At 33.4% G+C, this 17,734-nt stretch overlaps 2 protein-coding genes across 4 annotated transcripts; both read left to right on the plus strand.

The window, feature by feature from the left end:
- Positions 1-5,398: 5,398 nt before the first annotated feature.
- Positions 5,399-7,052, plus strand: LOC131600003 (remorin 4.2-like). Its single transcript, XM_058872238.1, has 2 exons — positions 5,399-6,213; positions 6,646-7,052. The coding sequence occupies exons 1-2, from the start codon at positions 5,560-5,562 to the stop codon at positions 6,835-6,837; spliced, it is 846 nt and encodes a 281-aa protein (XP_058728221.1). The 5' UTR covers positions 5,399-5,559; the 3' UTR covers positions 6,838-7,052.
- A 4,532-nt stretch (positions 7,053-11,584) lies between these two features.
- LOC131595577 (uncharacterized) lies at positions 11,585-17,323 on the plus strand. Of its 3 annotated transcripts, none has more exons than XM_058867960.1 (10): positions 11,585-11,716; positions 13,772-14,242; positions 14,330-14,545; positions 14,625-14,807; positions 15,010-15,231; positions 15,485-15,601; positions 15,699-15,842; positions 16,274-16,375; positions 16,559-16,627; positions 16,791-17,323. In XM_058867960.1, the coding sequence occupies exons 2-10, from the start codon at positions 13,961-13,963 to the stop codon at positions 17,019-17,021; spliced, it is 1,566 nt and encodes a 521-aa protein (XP_058723943.1). In that variant the 5' UTR covers positions 11,585-11,716; positions 13,772-13,960; the 3' UTR covers positions 17,022-17,323. The 3 variants fall into 3 exon arrangements, with proteins under 3 accessions (XP_058723943.1, XP_058723942.1, XP_058723941.1); XM_058867959.1 differs by having other exon boundaries at positions 11,586-11,716; positions 13,787-14,242; XM_058867958.1 differs by lacking the exon at positions 11,585-11,716 and adding an exon at positions 12,389-12,433 and having other exon boundaries at positions 13,787-14,242.
- The last annotated feature ends 411 nt before the right edge of the window (positions 17,324-17,734 follow it).

Here is a 17,734-nt window from a genome sequence, read left to right on the forward strand (position 1 = left end):
AATAACATGCATTTGAATAATAGATCTAAAAATTTCAAAACTTACAAAGTGTTAGGATTGAGGGCTTTTGAATGTTGTTTAGCAGTGTGATTGGAGCCTTGATGCAGCTTTGGAATTCTGTTTGCACAAATTTTCGCCTCTGCCACTTTTTGTTTTGATTTAGGGTAAATGATTGGGGGAGGGGGAGTGTTTTGATAAATCTGCAGAAATCGCAGTATTTCGGAAGTGAACTTCCGAAATAATTGTTTCGGAAATGAACTTCCGAAGTAAGTCAGTTATTTTAAAAAAACACGCTTTCGGAAATGAACTTCCGAAGCAGGGGTAGTTTTGGTTTTTCGCAGGAGATGACCACCCATAGGGAGGTGGGTAAAGAAATTTTCTAATTTTATTTTGAATTCTATTGTGGTTCGGAACTTTACTCCGAAACTTTTATATTTTCATTTAACATAATATTAGAATAAAAAAAGATAAAAGTTGGTGTATACGCGTTTCTTCCGAAAGGTAATAAAACAAAGAATTCCAAATATCTCAAAATTTGTCACACTTTCTATTACAAAACTACGTGGACCTACAAAGATAAGCTCTTTACACACTTTTTTGTCTGTAGTTAGATTTTTGAGCCAATCCTCCACACTCGTGAGTCATTAAAGATTTTGATTTAGAATATTTCTGTTGTTGTACTGGGCAACAAACCAATTAAAATTAATGGGAGGATTCAATTAAATGACTATTTTCATTTATTATTAACTTTGACACACAAAAATACACCTGAAATTCCCTTGATGCACTGCGCACCTAAATTTGTTTAGTAGTAGTTGTTGGATATGTATGTAATGTATGACCCACCTCATTGTCTTCTCTTTTTAAATTTCCTTCAATTTCAATGATATTAAAATTATCTGACAAATTACTTTACAAGATAATGTCCATTTCCTAGAGTTTCTTCAAGTGTTGGGTCCGAACCATTTTTACTTTCTTAATTTCAATTTTAATGTTTCTACTTTATCTATGATTGAGTATGATTCATATTTATGTAAACACCGAAGAAAGAGAAGGACTTCCCCTGTCTTTATATTTGACCAAAATATATGTAGACTCAACTTTTTATTATGCGGAGGCGATTGGTAGGTGCAAGTCACAATTCATCATGAGTATTATTAAAAATAGAATCGTATTATTATATATCTATAATCTCATCACATAAATAAAACGAAATTATAGTTGTTTTATAGTTACATATGTAGACACTATTAGTCGAATTGCATTAACAAAATCGATTGTATTTAATATCTATTACTTTCGTTTCTTTAATCTTCTATAATTGTCGTTGTTCTAATAATTGGTGTCATATGACAACTAAGCATGATCTGAAACTTAAAGTGACAATGTTTGACATGATATGTTACTTGGAATTATGGAAAATGAGGGTTGAGAATTTGTTGGCTTAACAAAGTTTACATAAGACGTTGCGTGAGACGAAATCAATCGACATAGAGGTTACAGATTGGGTAGAGATGAAGGAGAAAGTCGATGGATTGATTCAACTATGTGTTTCAGACGAGGTAGTGTATCATATCGTGGACCTAACGACGCTGCAAAACATTTGGGACAAATTGAAGAGTCACTATATGCCAAAGACGTTGATGAAAAACTTGTTCCCTAAGAATAAATTATCGATCTGGTGAGGCTTGGGATGACGATTGATGACAAAGATAAATAAATTATCTTGATATGCTCCCTAAGAATTGATTTTAAGAGTATCCAATAAATTTTGAAAGCTTTTAATAGGTTATACTCATGAACCCCCTTATACAAGGAAAAATGAAGCTTACGACTAACTTCCAACAAAACAATAAACATAGGAGTGAAGTACTGAATCTTCATTCCAAACGGTGGATCAGAGTTGTTACTCCTCTTTCCACAAACGAAGAATCTTGGAGTTGTTAGTCTTCAAGCTCTTTAACAAATATTTTACCACGAGCTAATCTTGAACCTTGTAGAGCTTTTAATATCGGGCTTAGCTCATGAATCCAATCTTGGTTTTATCACAGGTTAACCAAGAACCTGAGAGATTTTACCACGGGATAATCTCGAACTTATCAAGATTTTAATATCGGGATGATCTTGAACCTAAGTTTGGTTTTATCACGGACTAACCAATAATCTAAGAGATTTTACTAGCGGGTTGATCTCGAACCAAAATGGAGAAAGAATCACACAATCCCCAAACCGTTGCTTTTTACGGGCTTAGGTTTAAATCCAAATAACATAATCTCTAAGTAGATAACATTCAACCAGGGTGTAAACAAAATTCCCTTGGTGAATTTTACAATTCTATTCTTCCAAAACTAAAAGTTCATCACTCTTAAAAAGACTTTCTTGAAAAAAGTAATTAGGCTACATTTTTAGTGTGAGAAAGTACACAAAGAGAAATTTTAGAGAGAGCGTGAGAAATGTGAAATGAAAACACGATTATGGATGATGAAAAAGAATGGGAAGGGACCTCTATTTCTAATCTAGAGACTGACACAAAAAGGGAAATGATTTTAACGTTTTTTAAAACTTGCCAATCAATTGGTTACCATAATTTAATCGAGTATCAAACTCAAAATGGAAAGGAAGGATATTTATCCATTATCCATCATTAAGATGTTGTCCTAATCGATTAGGGCTCAATTTTAAAGTAATTTAATCGATTAGGTTAATGTGTCAATCGATTGGCAAAGACAAAATTTGGCTAGAGCTATTTGACAGTTTCTAACTCATCTGACATGACTTCAAAGCATTTTTCAAAATATTTTCTTGAGAAAAATAAGTTTGAAAACGAGTTTATATATGTGTGTGTGCGCTTTATCCATGTACTTTTATGAGAATGATCTCATGCTTTATAATATGTTCACTCAGACGCGTCGAGGCAGGCTCTCAAAAACGTCAAATATTTGTGAGATGCTTTATTATTATATACTTGCTTGAGCTTACTTTAGAATGAGGCTTGAGTTACTTTCTATTTGTTTGTCGTTATCATATAGTCAAGTCCTTTATGAAACCTTAGTCGCCATCATTAGTTGTCATCATAAAAAATTGGTGTTCTTGTTTAATGCATACCACCTTTAAAACAAGGTTCTATATTCTTCCTTTTTTTATGATAACAATGCATCTCTCACTGGAGGTGGTAAAAGAAATAAAATATGTGTTTGAAGTAATTAAACTCCTCCTTAATAAAATAAAGAGTATACTCTACTCCCTTTAAGAGTATACTTATCCCCCTTTGTTGAAATTAAAAGGCGGATAAAGATGCATTGCAATAAAATAAATATGCAAACATGGGCATTTAAGACATATAAAGAAAAAAAATCATTTATTAATTGAAAATTACTTGGAATTCAAATTACAAAAGAGAAATTTTACGGCATTGAAAGTACAAAAGAAATTGCAAGAGATGGAAATAAGAAATTAAAACAACGAAAGCTAAGAAACTAAGAAACACTTAGTTCATATCATCATCATCCTCACTTGAAGCCATTATGTAGATTAGGTTTCTTTTATCCATTATTTTGATGTTCTTGTCAATCTTTGTATTCATTACCCTTTTCTCATCGCGGATGTCATCGAGAGTGTTTAAGGATGATGGAGGAAGGTCATTGTTTCTTTGTTGTTTTCCTTTTCTTGGTGGCATTGGAACGAGTTCTCTTCCTTGAATAACATATCTCATTTTCTTATAGCTGTTTCCCTATCTCTGTGTGCATGACTACTATACATTCTTCTCTGAAATCATAATCGGTGTAGGGAAAAAATTGTTACAAGTTTAGCACAGGGAAGAGTGATATTTTTATTTTTACCATCTAACATGCGGTTAAGTACAAAATCTGCCCAATTTTCTCAACTTGGTTCTCCAAGAACCAAATTTCGGGGATGCCTGACTTGTTGAGGGTGTTAAAGTTACTTTTCCTTGAGAAATGACATGACTCATTGTATAATGAATTAGTCTACAATCAGGGTGTATAAGACCGATATTGAAGGGAGATGGGATTCCATAAAAAGAATCAGAGAGAAGGGTATGAGCATGAATGTCAATGTTAAATTCAATACCTTCGGAATCAGTTTGATCATAGTTTTGTTCTATGAAAGGTAGGTTTCATATTTGAGAAAAATCTTCAAGAGACAAAGTGATCGGGTGTTTCTTGACTTCAAAGTTTATGATGTCATCATTGTATGAAAGGTTTGCATAAAACATTCTTACTAACTCAGGGTACATATCTTGATTTTTTTCAAACACAAACAAGTTGGCGAAGTAGAAAATGTCCATTAAAGAGCAGTTCTTGAAGAGATCTTCATCTAGGTAGTAAGATATATGCAATTCTTAATCAACATAGTATCGATTAAAGTTGTTTTCTTGAGCTTGATTGGAGAAATCTTCTTAAAAGTATGATGATGATGATGATGATGATGGTTGAGAGAAACAAATTCTTTTTTAGGCCATTTGAGGCGATGATTGATGATTTACAGATTAAAGGTATTTCTAATGCAATGCACAAGTTAGGATATGATGAGATGAGAATGAAAAGAAAAATACTTCTATTTATAAACTATGTCAAATCGATTGTGTCAACCGATTGGTGCCTTTAATTTTTTGTGATTTATCTCTTACACATGACCATTGTATTTAATGCTTATCCAATTATTCGTTGTGGGCAGCTCCAACGTTCGGATTTTTATTTTCTAAATGCTCCAAACGATTGGACTATAGTGCCAATCGGTTGCTGGCCCATTTTCAGCATGTCTTATTTTTGGGCTTTGTGTGTTGCACGCCTACTTGGCCTTATTTTTATATTCATTCAATTAATCACTAAGGATCATAAATTTTGAGATATTCTCAAAAACACTTGTTTTGATCAATGTGATTCATATGTGTCATCATTGTTCATTCTTAAATCAAATACTTTGTAAAATCTGTATATTTGAAAATATACTCTTGCATTGCACAAATCCATTGATAGTTTTCTTAAAGTTTAGTGGTAAAGCATACCTGCAAAATAATAAGGTTTTACCTTTGGTGCCTATATCTTCTTGGATCTAGGTGTATTATTTTCAGAAAATCTAAGATTGTTACCTTTAGGACCTGGATCCTCTCCAACCAATTCTCTTCTGCTCTCATCACACCCCTTCATCTATAATTTTTCACTCTTTTCAAAACTGTACTTTTTGTTTATTAGTTTTTTTATGTAATTTCAACCATTGGATGAGAGCATGAGGAAAGGCTGGACCAAAAAGATGCAGAAGATCTATTTTCTTACCTCTATATCTTTTCAATTTATCAAAATAAAATGGTTATAAATAACCTACTATTTTGCAATGTAAGCATTTATAAACTAGACCTTTTTTTTCCTGTGATTTACACCTTTACTAGATTTCTTATCTTTTTAAATTCTAGTCCATTTTCTTTAGAAAGATCTTTGACTTGATAACAGCTGACCATTCTTTTTCCCCTTGACTTCACTTTCTCTCTTCCACTACAAACACAACCCATCCCATCCCACAAAAGCAACAAACAACCCTCTCATGTCGAATAATCAAATACCTTCAACAAGCCATAGCAGAGAACATGATGATTATGAAGAAGGAGATGAAGAAATAAGAGAAATCCATGCTTTAACCCCACCTCACCCTCCTCATACAAGACAACCACACAGTCACCAATCATCTTTATTTTCCATACCTAATACAGAAGTTGCTTCCACTGAGAATTTCACAAGTATAAGTAGAGAATTCAGTGCTTTGGTTCAAGCAGGGTCAAGTATTGACCATAGCAACCTAAGTCCAATGATGAGTAATACTAATACTAATACTACTAGAAGTAGCAATGAAAGAGAAAGCTACTACAACAACAATAACACTAGAAGCTTTCAAAACTTGTTGAGGATTAGAGAAGATGAATTGATGGAAGAAACCAACCCTTTGGCAATTGTGGCTGATAGTGATAACAACCTTTTGGAGATGCTTCCTTCATCATCATCTTCAGGAACCATCAATGGTCATCAGAGTGAAGTTTCAGTTCAGAGGGTGAAGAAAGAAGAGGTTGAATCCAAGATATCAGCATGGCAGAATGCTAAAGTTGCTAAGATTAATAACAGATTCAAAAGGGAAGATGCTGTAATCAATGGTTGGGAGAATGAGCAGGTTCAGAAAGCTAATTCATGGATGAAGAAAGTTGAGGTATTTTTTTCATGAATATCTTGTTATTTGGTGCTAAGTTTTTGATTTTTTTTACGTTGTTTATGGTTAGTGGATTCATAATCATGATTAGTTTGTATGAATTTTTTGGAGATATGATGCTGGCCGGTTTAAATTATTAATATCAACTATAAAAAAAACTCTAGAAATTAGTTGATCATTGATTCAATCAATTTGTGAACAACTAATTAAATTATTAGTTTTCTTCTTGTCATTAAGTGTTTATGTAAATGATCAAGCACCGACACATTTGATTGAAGGTGTATTCGGTGTCTGTGTCAACATGTCGGTCTCAGTGTTTATGTAAGTGGTCTCTATAGCATCGGTGTGTTTGATCGAAGGTGTGTCCGTGTCTGTGTCAAGGTGAGTGTCTGTCCATTATGAACCAAAAAATTTAATGCATGATTTGTGCAGAGGAAGCTGGAGGAGAAAAGAGCAAAAGCATTAGAGAAAATGCAAAATGAGGTAGCAAGAGCTCATAGGAAAGCACAAGAGAGGAGAGCATCTTCAGAGGCTAAAAGAGGTACCAAAATAGCCAGGATTCTTGAGATTTGCAACCTCATGAGAGCTGTTGGAAAAGCTCCTTCCAAAAGATCTTTCTTTTAATATTTCAACTATTTGAATCACATTTGTTGACAAAATAGACCATGTGAGAGAGCTCCTTTTCCTTTTTAATTTATTATCTTAAAAGGTTAATGAGGGCTTGCAGTGAGTGCTTAGTATAATTATTATAAACAAAAAATAAATATGAAGGTGTGTTTTTGAATGATGTATTATTACAATGATGTGTGTGAATGCTATATTATTTTTTTTGGATTTTATACATTAATCTATTGCATATATATTGTAATTAGTTGGCCTCCACAATTTGCAAATGCATTGCCCACACGTAAAAGATAGTTTGTAATCTTTAATTTTGGATTACCAAATCTACCTAATCAATTTTTAGTTATAAAATAAAAATCCCATTACAGGAGAAAGAAATAATTGCTTCTTTTATAAGGAAATATCTTGCAAACCATGCCAAAAAAACTCTTAGGCTATGTTTGGGAGTTTGGAGGGGAGGGGAAGGCTTCCAAAAATGAAATTTTAAAAAAATATAGGAAAATATTTGACATTTTTTGAAAAAATGATTTTGTTTAGAATGATAAAAGAGTCATAATCATTATTAAATTTTTAATTTTCAGAATAGTTTAACAACCTAAAAGATATTTGGAAAATTTAGGTAAGCCCTTCAAAACCCTCCAAAACCCTCATTCAATACAATTTTTGAGTTCCCCCATTTTATGGGGTTTTTGATGTTATAAATAAACTCAAATCCTCCAAAACCCTCATTCCCAAAATCTTTTTATCATTTTCATTCAATTCTTCCTATTTTTCAAAGCCCTCCCCTCCCTTCCCCTCCAAACTCCCAAACATAGCCTTATAGAATATCATACTATAGTTTATTTTAGTTTCAAAAACAAATTCATACTAAAGTTAGGTAGTAGGAAATAAGTTTCACATCAAAGGAAAGATTAGACATTACTAAAGTTAAAAACATTGGACAGTATTTTCATTTTCTTTGATATGTTTATATTTGGGCCGTGAATCATTAGTAGAGGGCATTATCAACATGGGGCCACATTATCAACAAAGCAAGATTAAAAGTTTGATAAATTCATCTCTAGTCAAAATGAGAAGATTTTGTCACAAAAATATGATCACTACATGCAATCAAACCACCTGTCTCCATTGTCTAACAAAAAAGGGACATCATAAAAGGTGATAGGAGAGAGTGGGAGAGAAAAAGATACAGGAGAGAGACAGAGGGGGAGAGGGAGAGAGTGGAAGAAGAAAGAGAGATGGGAAGAAAGATTTTTTTTACTAGAAAAAGTATTTTAGACTATTTATATTTAAGATAAAAGAAATTGTTCTATAATTTAGTGAGAAATTTAAAGAACTTACATATCAATTATACCAAATCTAAAAAATATCTATTTCAAAGGGGTGACGTTTTTCTTGGACATAATATTTTTTCTCCATCATAGTAAAGTTGTCTTTTCTATCTATAATAGTAGTTTACGATTTTGCAGAAAATTCTTTTTGCAGTATGGCTGAAGCCGGTTCGTAGAATAGACAAAATTGAATTTGGAATATCTTAAGTGACAGGGTGAATCATGTTGGGTATGGTCTAGACATAGCCAAACTGCCGCATGCATCGCTTTGGTAAATACATGACCATGATGTCAGTCCCACATGCCAGCCACCCAGAGTACAAAGAGATGAAGTCAAATGAGATGATGTCTCTGTGATCCTCGAACAGTTTCCATAGGATGTCATTATGAATAGTACGATCGAGATACACCCGAAACGGTAAGACAGCTTGATTCCCTCTATGGAGGAGACACATGACATCTCTCGGCATCTCCTCCGTATGGTCAAAATCAAGAACATATCCATGAATGCAGTGGAAGTGAGAACCGATCCTTCCCTGAAAAACGAATAAGAGACATATTAGCAAAAATTATTAATAGTAAAATAAATTTAATAGTGTGCAAGAGTCTGTAAGCTACCTCGTCCTCCAGTTAGAGGCTTCATTCAGCTTTTGGTATAGGTATACCAAAAATTCGGTTCCCTAGTTCCACTCACTCACCGCGTCCAAATCCATAAAGTACCAAAGGTATGTTACATCCACGTAGTTAGCACTTTTGTCCACAAAAAGGGACGTGCCAACCAAGTACATGAAGTAACACCTCAAAGCACACTAACAGTGATACTGAACAAGGAGGTTATCCCCCTCATTCTCGGAATCAGCTACCGCAGTGAGATGGTTGTTTTAAAGGTCCTACAAGAATGAGAACTTCGCATGTGCACCATTAGTTGAGGAACACTGCTCCACTGTCATTTCTAGTTGAGCACCTAAATACTCAACCATCCACTCAATGGCAATATCACGAGTGATGCGAGAGTGGTTAAGGAGCCTCCCTCAAATAGTAAGGTGTAGCAAGCAGGCGGCGTCATCAAGAGTGATCGTCATCTCTCCAACTAAAAAGTGGAAAGACAACGTCTTCTTGTGTCATCTCTCTACGAATGCCACATGCATTTCGTGGCTAATGGTGTTGTAACCGGAACAACAAAGTCCAGATAGTCTGGAGATAATAATGACCTCCTTGAACTAATTTGTAGTAGAATGATGCAAAGTAAATATTTTACGAGTGTGGTTCACGGAATGTAGTATCGTCCGTTCTTGTAAAGTAAAAATAGGGATGTGTAATAAAAAGTGTAATAAAAAAGTAAAACAATAATAAAAAAGTGTAAGAGAAAATATACCTCTCTAGTGGAAACATGTCGGGCGACATGATCAGAATAATATATCAAGAGTGAAGTGTTAGAGGGCCCTCCTGGGTAACCCGGGGCAACATGCGCGAGTGCCGGAACACGAACCTCATCGAATGCAGGAACATGAACCCCTTCGGTACCTTTTTCAGTGCATTCTCATTATCCCTAGATGAGGACACACGGGATAGACAACTTTTGGAAACAAAAGTGGCTGGTTCCTCCACTTCCTCTCGCAGTAGCCGACCGCGTTCTCGACCCCTTGCAGCCTGCTCAGCTCTCTCGCGCCGAGCGAAAACAGTTTGGATTGGCCTACCGAGTCTAACTTTATTCGAATTCTCAGCCATTTATCCTGAGAAAAGAATAATCATGATAAACTGGTTTGTAAAAGTTATTAAAAAACAACACGCAGACATATTATCAGAGATGCATATTTGAAACCTCTCAAACGTGTTTCCGGAGATGCACATCTGAAACTACCTGCAACAACCAGTTTTGGAGCTCATACGAAAATCTCCCAAAAATGTATTTTTTTCCTCACATTTTTTTACATCAAACAAGCAACATTTTACAATATACAACTCAACCTACTAAATTTAAATCATCCTAAACAAATTATTATACACTTGCAAAGTTAAAAAAAGAATTTACAAAAACTTACTCAAATGTGTTGAAATGAGTTGCAATGAGTAAAAATTATTAAAAATGAAGTTTGGAAATGTAAAGATTTAAGAGTTTTTGGGTGTTTGAAGTTTGGAAAGAGACAAAATGAAGGGGATTCTGGTGTGAGTTAAATTATATACCCTAATTCGGAGATACATCTCCGAAAAATTCAAAAATTAAAAGAATAGGTTTAATCAGAGATGCATATCTGAAACACCTTTGATTTGAAAAAATAAATAAATTCGGAGATACATTTTTGAAAACACATCTAAAATAACAAAATGTGGTGCGTTCAGATATGCACCTCTGAAATTTAAAGACAAAAAAGTAATTTCATCACATGCCTTTAAAGAAATACAGAGGTGAAAAAAGAAAGTCTCTTCTAAAATTATTTACCTCTCCCTTGAACTAATATAGAAAGAGTATCTAGTTTTGTTTGTTGGATATGAGTATCCCTTATTCACATTTTAATAGGAAGAATTGTTGCCTATTAAAAAATAGCTTATGGCATGCTAAATGTATTTTTTTTTAGTATTTTGTTACTATTCTTTTTAAATATCTCAAAATATACACCTCTCTTTTTAATTTTTAATTATACTCTAAAATTAAATTGTTTTATTCATTTGTATAATTTCGTTTGTTAATTTTACATCTAATTAACTATTATATTAGTAACAAGTAATCTTAAAATTTTCAAATCAATTAAAATCAGATTGGACATTAATTAAACAAGTATAGAGAAAGATTTAAAGTTTTAAAATATGACTGAGATTCAACCGAAATTCAATCGGTAATATTTAAAAATAATTGTTTTTTAAATTTATAAATACTATATCTAACAAAAGTAAAATAAAAAATATATTTTTTAAAAAATATATATTTTTGTTGATCTTTTAAATTAAATATCAATAAAAAAATAAATTTTAATCACGTGTTAATAGTTAATACTTTTAAGTTAAAATTTAGAGAAAAAAGGATATACACTGACAATGTAAAATTGTTTAAAAAATAACGATTATATTAAATGGCAGATTATATTGTTATTTTTAAAAAAATTATGTGACATAGCTGATTGATGGATCCCAATTAGATGACAGTCTAAAATTATTATATCGTGTCAGTGTACTACTTCTAACCCTCTATAGACGCCATGACTTTTTAGCAGTGTTTTAAAAACCCAACCGGACCGGCCGGTCGAACCGGGAACCGGATAGGTAACCGGTCTGGTTCATTTGTTGGATCGGATGTGCAATTGAACCGGTCAAAACCAGTCAAAACCGGTTTAAACCGGTAAAAACCACCGGCGGTTTTAAAAAACCGGCGGTTTAAATGTTTGTCTTTTGTTTTTTATTTTTTTTAAAATAAAAAAATAAAGAAAATGGTATTTTGGTTCGTCCCTTCCGGTTCTTGTTCTTGATACTGCACAAACCCTATTCGTAAAAGACTGCAAAAAAGCGAGCTACCCACCACCGTGATTCAACCCGCTATTCCGATTCTTCTCCAGGTTTGTGATTCCAATTCCCTTTATTTAATCATCTTTACTTGAAATGAATGAGTTTGTCTGTGCATTATGCTTTGTTTTGGTTCACATAAAGAGGTTACAAAATCAAACGTAAGGACTAGGAAAATCAAAGTAGAGAAAAGTGATAGATTTGTTGCAATTTTGTAACCCACTTTGATGATGATGAAAAAGTAACTCAAAAAAGGTGAGAGAAAAAACAAACAAGATATCTGTGATATGGAATAGAATACACCAACACCTCTGTTTTGATACATACTTTTATTTATGGTATATGACTTAGCTTATTGTAAGTTGTGACTTGAATTGAATATCACCTATTTTTATTTATTTATTTTCTAAACTTGCTGGATAATGGATGGGGATTAAAACTTGTTTAGACAACCTCTTTATTTCTACTACTCTTTATTATAGCTAATCCCTTCAATACTGTATTGTTTCATGATTAATCATATTTTTGGTTAAGAGTGTTTGATTTATAAAGTCTAGTTTTGATGAATTTTAAATGAGCTTTCCAATCTCCTTCCAACAGTCTAATGCAGTGACTACTACAACATTGACATTCATGAAAGTAATTACAAATTTTGAACGCCTTAGCACATTGATCTAATTTACTCTTTTTGTTTATGCTATATGAAAGAAATTATTACCATATGTTTTGCAAATTGGATATTAGAGTTTCACAAGAGTTGAAGCATGAAGGTAATTACTATAATTGTTAATCAGTATCTATGCTATTTTGCTTTGTGAACATGAAGGAGAAAAATAAATATTTTTTTTTGAGATCGACTCATCCGGTTCGACCGGTTTAATAATCATATAGTTTTGTTATAGAGAACGGTTTATTCAACCGAGTTATCCGGTTTTATCCGATTTAGTCATGCGGTTCGACCAATGACCCAGTGGTTCGACCAATGAACCAGTAACCCAGGACGCTCACCGGTTCGATGACCGGTCCGATTTTTAAAACATTGCTTCTTAGCAACCCGTAGCGAAATTCGATTAATGCATTTATATTTCGGAAGTGCATCTTCGAATGTACATTTTTCTAGAAAAAAAAGTGATTTCGGATGTACACATCCAAAATAACTATTATTTTAAAAAAAAAGGTGCATTCGAAGATGCACTTCCAAAATCACCACTTAGGATATTTCGGAAATGCACTTCCGAAATATCATCAAGGCATAAACAACTCTTTTTGCTCTGAATACCTGGTGATTTCACAAACATAAGCAGCAAACACCGATTCACAATATCACCATCACTGCATATCATAACCTTTTCAACCCATTCGTATAGATTAGAACCTCCATACTCACCCAACCAACTGAAACCCATCGATTGTATTGATTCACTTTGATTTTAATTTTTTAATAAGTATTGAGTTCTTTCGGATATGCATATCTGAAAAATCTCAAGACTAAAAATTAGAATATTTCAGATATATATCTCCGAAGGCATTCATTTTTAAAAAAATGTGACTTTGGATATGCATATCTGAAGTCACATTTTTTCTAAAAAAAAATGGCTCCGCGTATACACATTCGAAATAAAATTTTTTTTTCTTTCAAAAATAATGTATTCAGAGGTACTTTCGAAATATAGAATTATTTTGGGAATTTTCACTACATACATATTCCTAAAAAGACATCAGGTCTATTAAAAAAAATTGCGTAATTCATAACCCTAATTCAAACAAGTGCATAAATGAGTTATCGAAAATTTAAGTAGCTTTCTACTCTCATTCTCTTTTATTTCTTTCTTTTCTTTTTGAAACACTCTTTATTCTGTTTGTTTCTCTTTAATAAAAAAGTTAATAAAACATTTACTTACAACTTTCACCAAATTAAACAATAACATTAATTTATGTGTGTAACTTTTAATTGATTTTCCTTCTGAATCAGATGAGTTGAATGTTATTTGTGTAACTTTTCCCTCGATTCTTCTCCTTCTTCTAGCAATGGATTTGTGAATCAATTTGTACTTCTATTCACGCTAAAACCTAATTTGCAAATTTTGTTGGTTTTTCTAAAAATCCAGAATGTTGCCTAACAGGTGAACCGGTTGAACCACCGGTTTGTTCTCCGGTTTTCAACAGTGCGGTTCTTATGTTTCTTTGAACCGGACCGGACACAGATCAGTTTCGTTCTGGTTTTTAGTACCTTGGTATATAGATTCTCTCTCACATCTTTTAGCTTTGAGTATCTTCAGAACTTGACAATCTCACTCATGGCACTCTCTAACGCTACCCACATTCCAACCCTCTTCAATCCCCTCAAAACCAATCCTCTCCCTTTTCCTTCCTCCCATGTTTCCTTCCTTTTTCCCTCTCACACCATCTCCAATTCCCTCACCGCCGCCACCAACATGTCCCGCCTCAATTCCGCCGACTTCGAACTATCTACCATCACAGCTTTATCCCCATTAGACGGCCGTTACAGGGAAAAAGTTAAAGACTTGGCTCCTATCATGGGTGAATATGGACTCAATTACTATAGGGTCATTGTTGAGGTACACCCATGTTTTATTCTTCTATTTTTTTTACCCCTTTTGTTTACATTACTCTTCTAAATTTATGGCTGTGTTTATATTGTTTAGATTAAATGGTTGCTGAAGCTTTCTGAGATCAGTGAAATCACTGAAGTTCCTGCTTTTAGTGAAGATGCTAAGTCTTTCTTACAAGGTTTGATTGACGACTTTGGCGAAACTGATGTTAACGAGATTAAAAGATTTGAGAAGATTACAAATCACGATGTTAAAGCTGTAGAGTATTTCTTGAAACAAAAGTGCCAGTCAAATGCTGAAATTGCTAAGGTTGTGAATTGTGGTTCACTTTATTTTTTTTTTTTTTCTTATTGGATTGTGTAATTTTGAACAAAGTTTTTTTTAACAGGTGCTTGAATTTTTTCACTTTGCATGCACTTCTGAGGATATAAATAACCTTGCTCATGCCTTGATGTTGAAAGAAGCCATGAATTCTGTTATGTTTCCTGCCATGGATAAAATAATCAAAGCTTTGTGTACAATGGCCAAAGATAATGCTCATATCTCTATGCTTTCTCGCACTCATGGACAGGTAAGCTGATTTTTGCATTATTAGACTATTTGAAAACTATTTGAAAATCAATGCATTGTTGTGGATTTTGATTTTGCGATATTGCACATAATGCCGACTCAGAGCAACTAGCCGGGACTTGGTGATATTTTTGTTGTTTGTTTGTTTGTTATATTGCTTGTATATTGTTGAACTTAATAGTTTTTTCTGTGATATCCTTCAGCCAGCTTCACCGACTACTTTAGGGAAGGAAATGGCGATATTTGCTGTGAGGCTAAGTAGAGAAAGGAAGGAACTGTCTCAAGTTGCGATTTTGGGGAAATTTGCCGGTGCAGTTGGAAATTACAACGCGCATCTTTCTGCATACCCTGATGTTAAGTGGCCTGATATTGCACAGGAGTTTATACTCTCTCTTGGATTAAGTTTTAATCCTTATGTTGCCCAGGTTTGTTATCAATTCTTGTTTCTATTCCAGTTTAGTCTATTTTTATGCATTTAAAGAAACTAAATCTTGAGGCTGTTAGCAGCAACATAAATGTTAAAGACTTCCTTCGTGTATATGCATTGTTTTACATCCGTTGCCACTTTGTTAATGAAACTCCTTTATTTATGATAGTTATATCTTGAGTACATATATATTTGACGTTAGCACTAGGAGATCATAATCATTTGATTCTATTATCCATCTTGATTGGTAGATTGAAACTCATGACTACATGGCGAAGATTTTTCATTCATTTATCCAATTCAACAATATATTAATCGACTTTGATAGAGATGTATGGGGCTATATATCTTTGGGCTACTTTAAGCAGGTGAGTTTTCTAATACATTATCTATGGCCAAAGAACGGTGACTTTTAAAAAAAAAACAAACATCAATCGGTTTTCATTTTCAAAACTTGTTTTGCAGACAACTAAGGCTGGGGAGATTGGGTCATCAACTATGCCTCACAAAGTGAATCCCATTGATTTTGAGAACAGCGAAGGAAATTTAGGCGTGGCTAATGGAGGTTTTTCTCATCTAAGCATGAAGTTACCGATTTCACGTTGGCAGGCAAGTTAATGTTCTTTGTTTTATTTTGATCATTATCATCTTTGTATTGGCATTATTCTAAACTATGGTACTGAAAAGATTTTACAATTACATCTTTTAGAAAATGGTTAGACTAATTTTGTTTAGTCATGTGTGCATGCGTCAAAGCATTACCTGAGCTATTATAATGTATTGAACTTTTGGTGTAATTTATTGCAGGTGATAGTCTAACTGTGTGTGAGTAGCTGATGCAAACAAAATTTAAAATTGAATTGCTCTAAAAGAATTAAAAAATCAAACTTTTCTTATTGAAATTAATAAAAAAATATTCATTGCAATGATCCCTTCTTAACTCTAACCAGCTAAAATTGTCATTATTTTGTCCTAATGTTCCAATCTTACAATAGCTCATAGAAGTGATAATTTGTAGTTTGTGCTTTTTTGTTATGCAGAGGGATTTGACTGATTCAACTGTCTTAAGGAACATGGGTGTCAATTTTGGTTATTCTCTTCTTGCATATAAAAGCACGCTTCAAGGAATTGGGAAGCTTCAGGTATACAATCCAACATAGAATTTGTGTTACTTTTCTGTTAGATTCATTATGTACTAAGTTGCAGTCACCGCCTATTTGCACAGTGCAAATTTCTCTCGTTTTTATATTTAATCTAAAGAAAAAATATCATTCTTTTTGTTTATTCATTGAACTTTCTTGTAAATATTATAATCCACAACTTAGGTCAACGAAGCTCGCTTGAGCGAAGATTTGAACCAGTGCTGGGAGGTACTTGCTGAACCAATACAAACGGTATGTATATGCTTTTGTTTTTAATCAATTATCTGGTTTAATATTTTTTTATTTTACATCGAATGCCTAAAATATATTTGTAACTTGACCGAACATTGCAGTGCTTGTTGTGGTTGCGTACTACTTATAAGACTTTTCAATGATATAGCTTGTTTTTCTATAGGTTATGCGAAGATACAGTGTTCCCGAGCCTTATGAAAAGTTAAAAGAGCTGACTAGAGGGAAAGCAATTACCAAAGAAAGTTTAAGAGACTTCATTGAAGGCTTAGATATACCACAAAATGCAAAGACCTATCTGTTAAAGTTAACGCCTCATACTTACGTTGGAACCGCCGTTGAATTGGCCAGAACGGTTGAACACGAAGTGAATAATATTTTGAATGGAGCAATCTAGGAAACAGGTGGTTTAACCTTAACCTGAGGTTTTGATTAGTTATTGAGATTACTTTACTGCTGCGAATGCGATTTTTGACCTGATTCTCGCCATTGATAATCATTAGTTGGTAAATGAACCTTCTGATAACTTGTTTTATTTATTAAACAAAAAATAGAGAGAATGGTATTCAGTGATTAATATGAGAAGCTAGAGTGATGTAGAAAGATTTGGGGATTTAATTTTATCTCTGCACACAAATTAAATTCTTCTTATGAATATGCACAAATCTTTTAACTTATTTAAATTGACTCTTTTGTTAATTTCTTACTCCTGTGATGAATGATAAGCTTAGCAGTTGTGATAGATGACATTGTAGAAAATTTGTTTTTTTTTAACAGAAGCCAAAAGCAATGTATTAAAATTGAAAAGCACAAGAAATGCATAGTTACATCAGTGTTACCAGCACCAGGCCAAAAACGTATACAGACCAAATGAATGATTGATACACCAGAGCTGCCATTACATAATAACAATTAATCCCAGCCTTAAGTATAGGAACAAGACTACACCCAATGACAACTCTGATACTTGGAACACAGGCTTAAGAATAACACCTCTATACACCAAAACGGCAGACGTCATGCCACGTGCTTCTCCATACAATGGAGTTACGCTTCGAGATCATCAATACAGTAGCCAAAAACCAACACAACACAATAGGAAGTCAGCGA

Source organism: Vicia villosa, linkage group LG4, assembly GCF_029867415.1.
Source record: "Vicia villosa cultivar HV-30 ecotype Madison, WI linkage group LG4, Vvil1.0, whole genome shotgun sequence".
Lineage (NCBI taxonomy): Eukaryota > Viridiplantae > Streptophyta > Magnoliopsida > Fabales > Fabaceae > Vicia > Vicia villosa.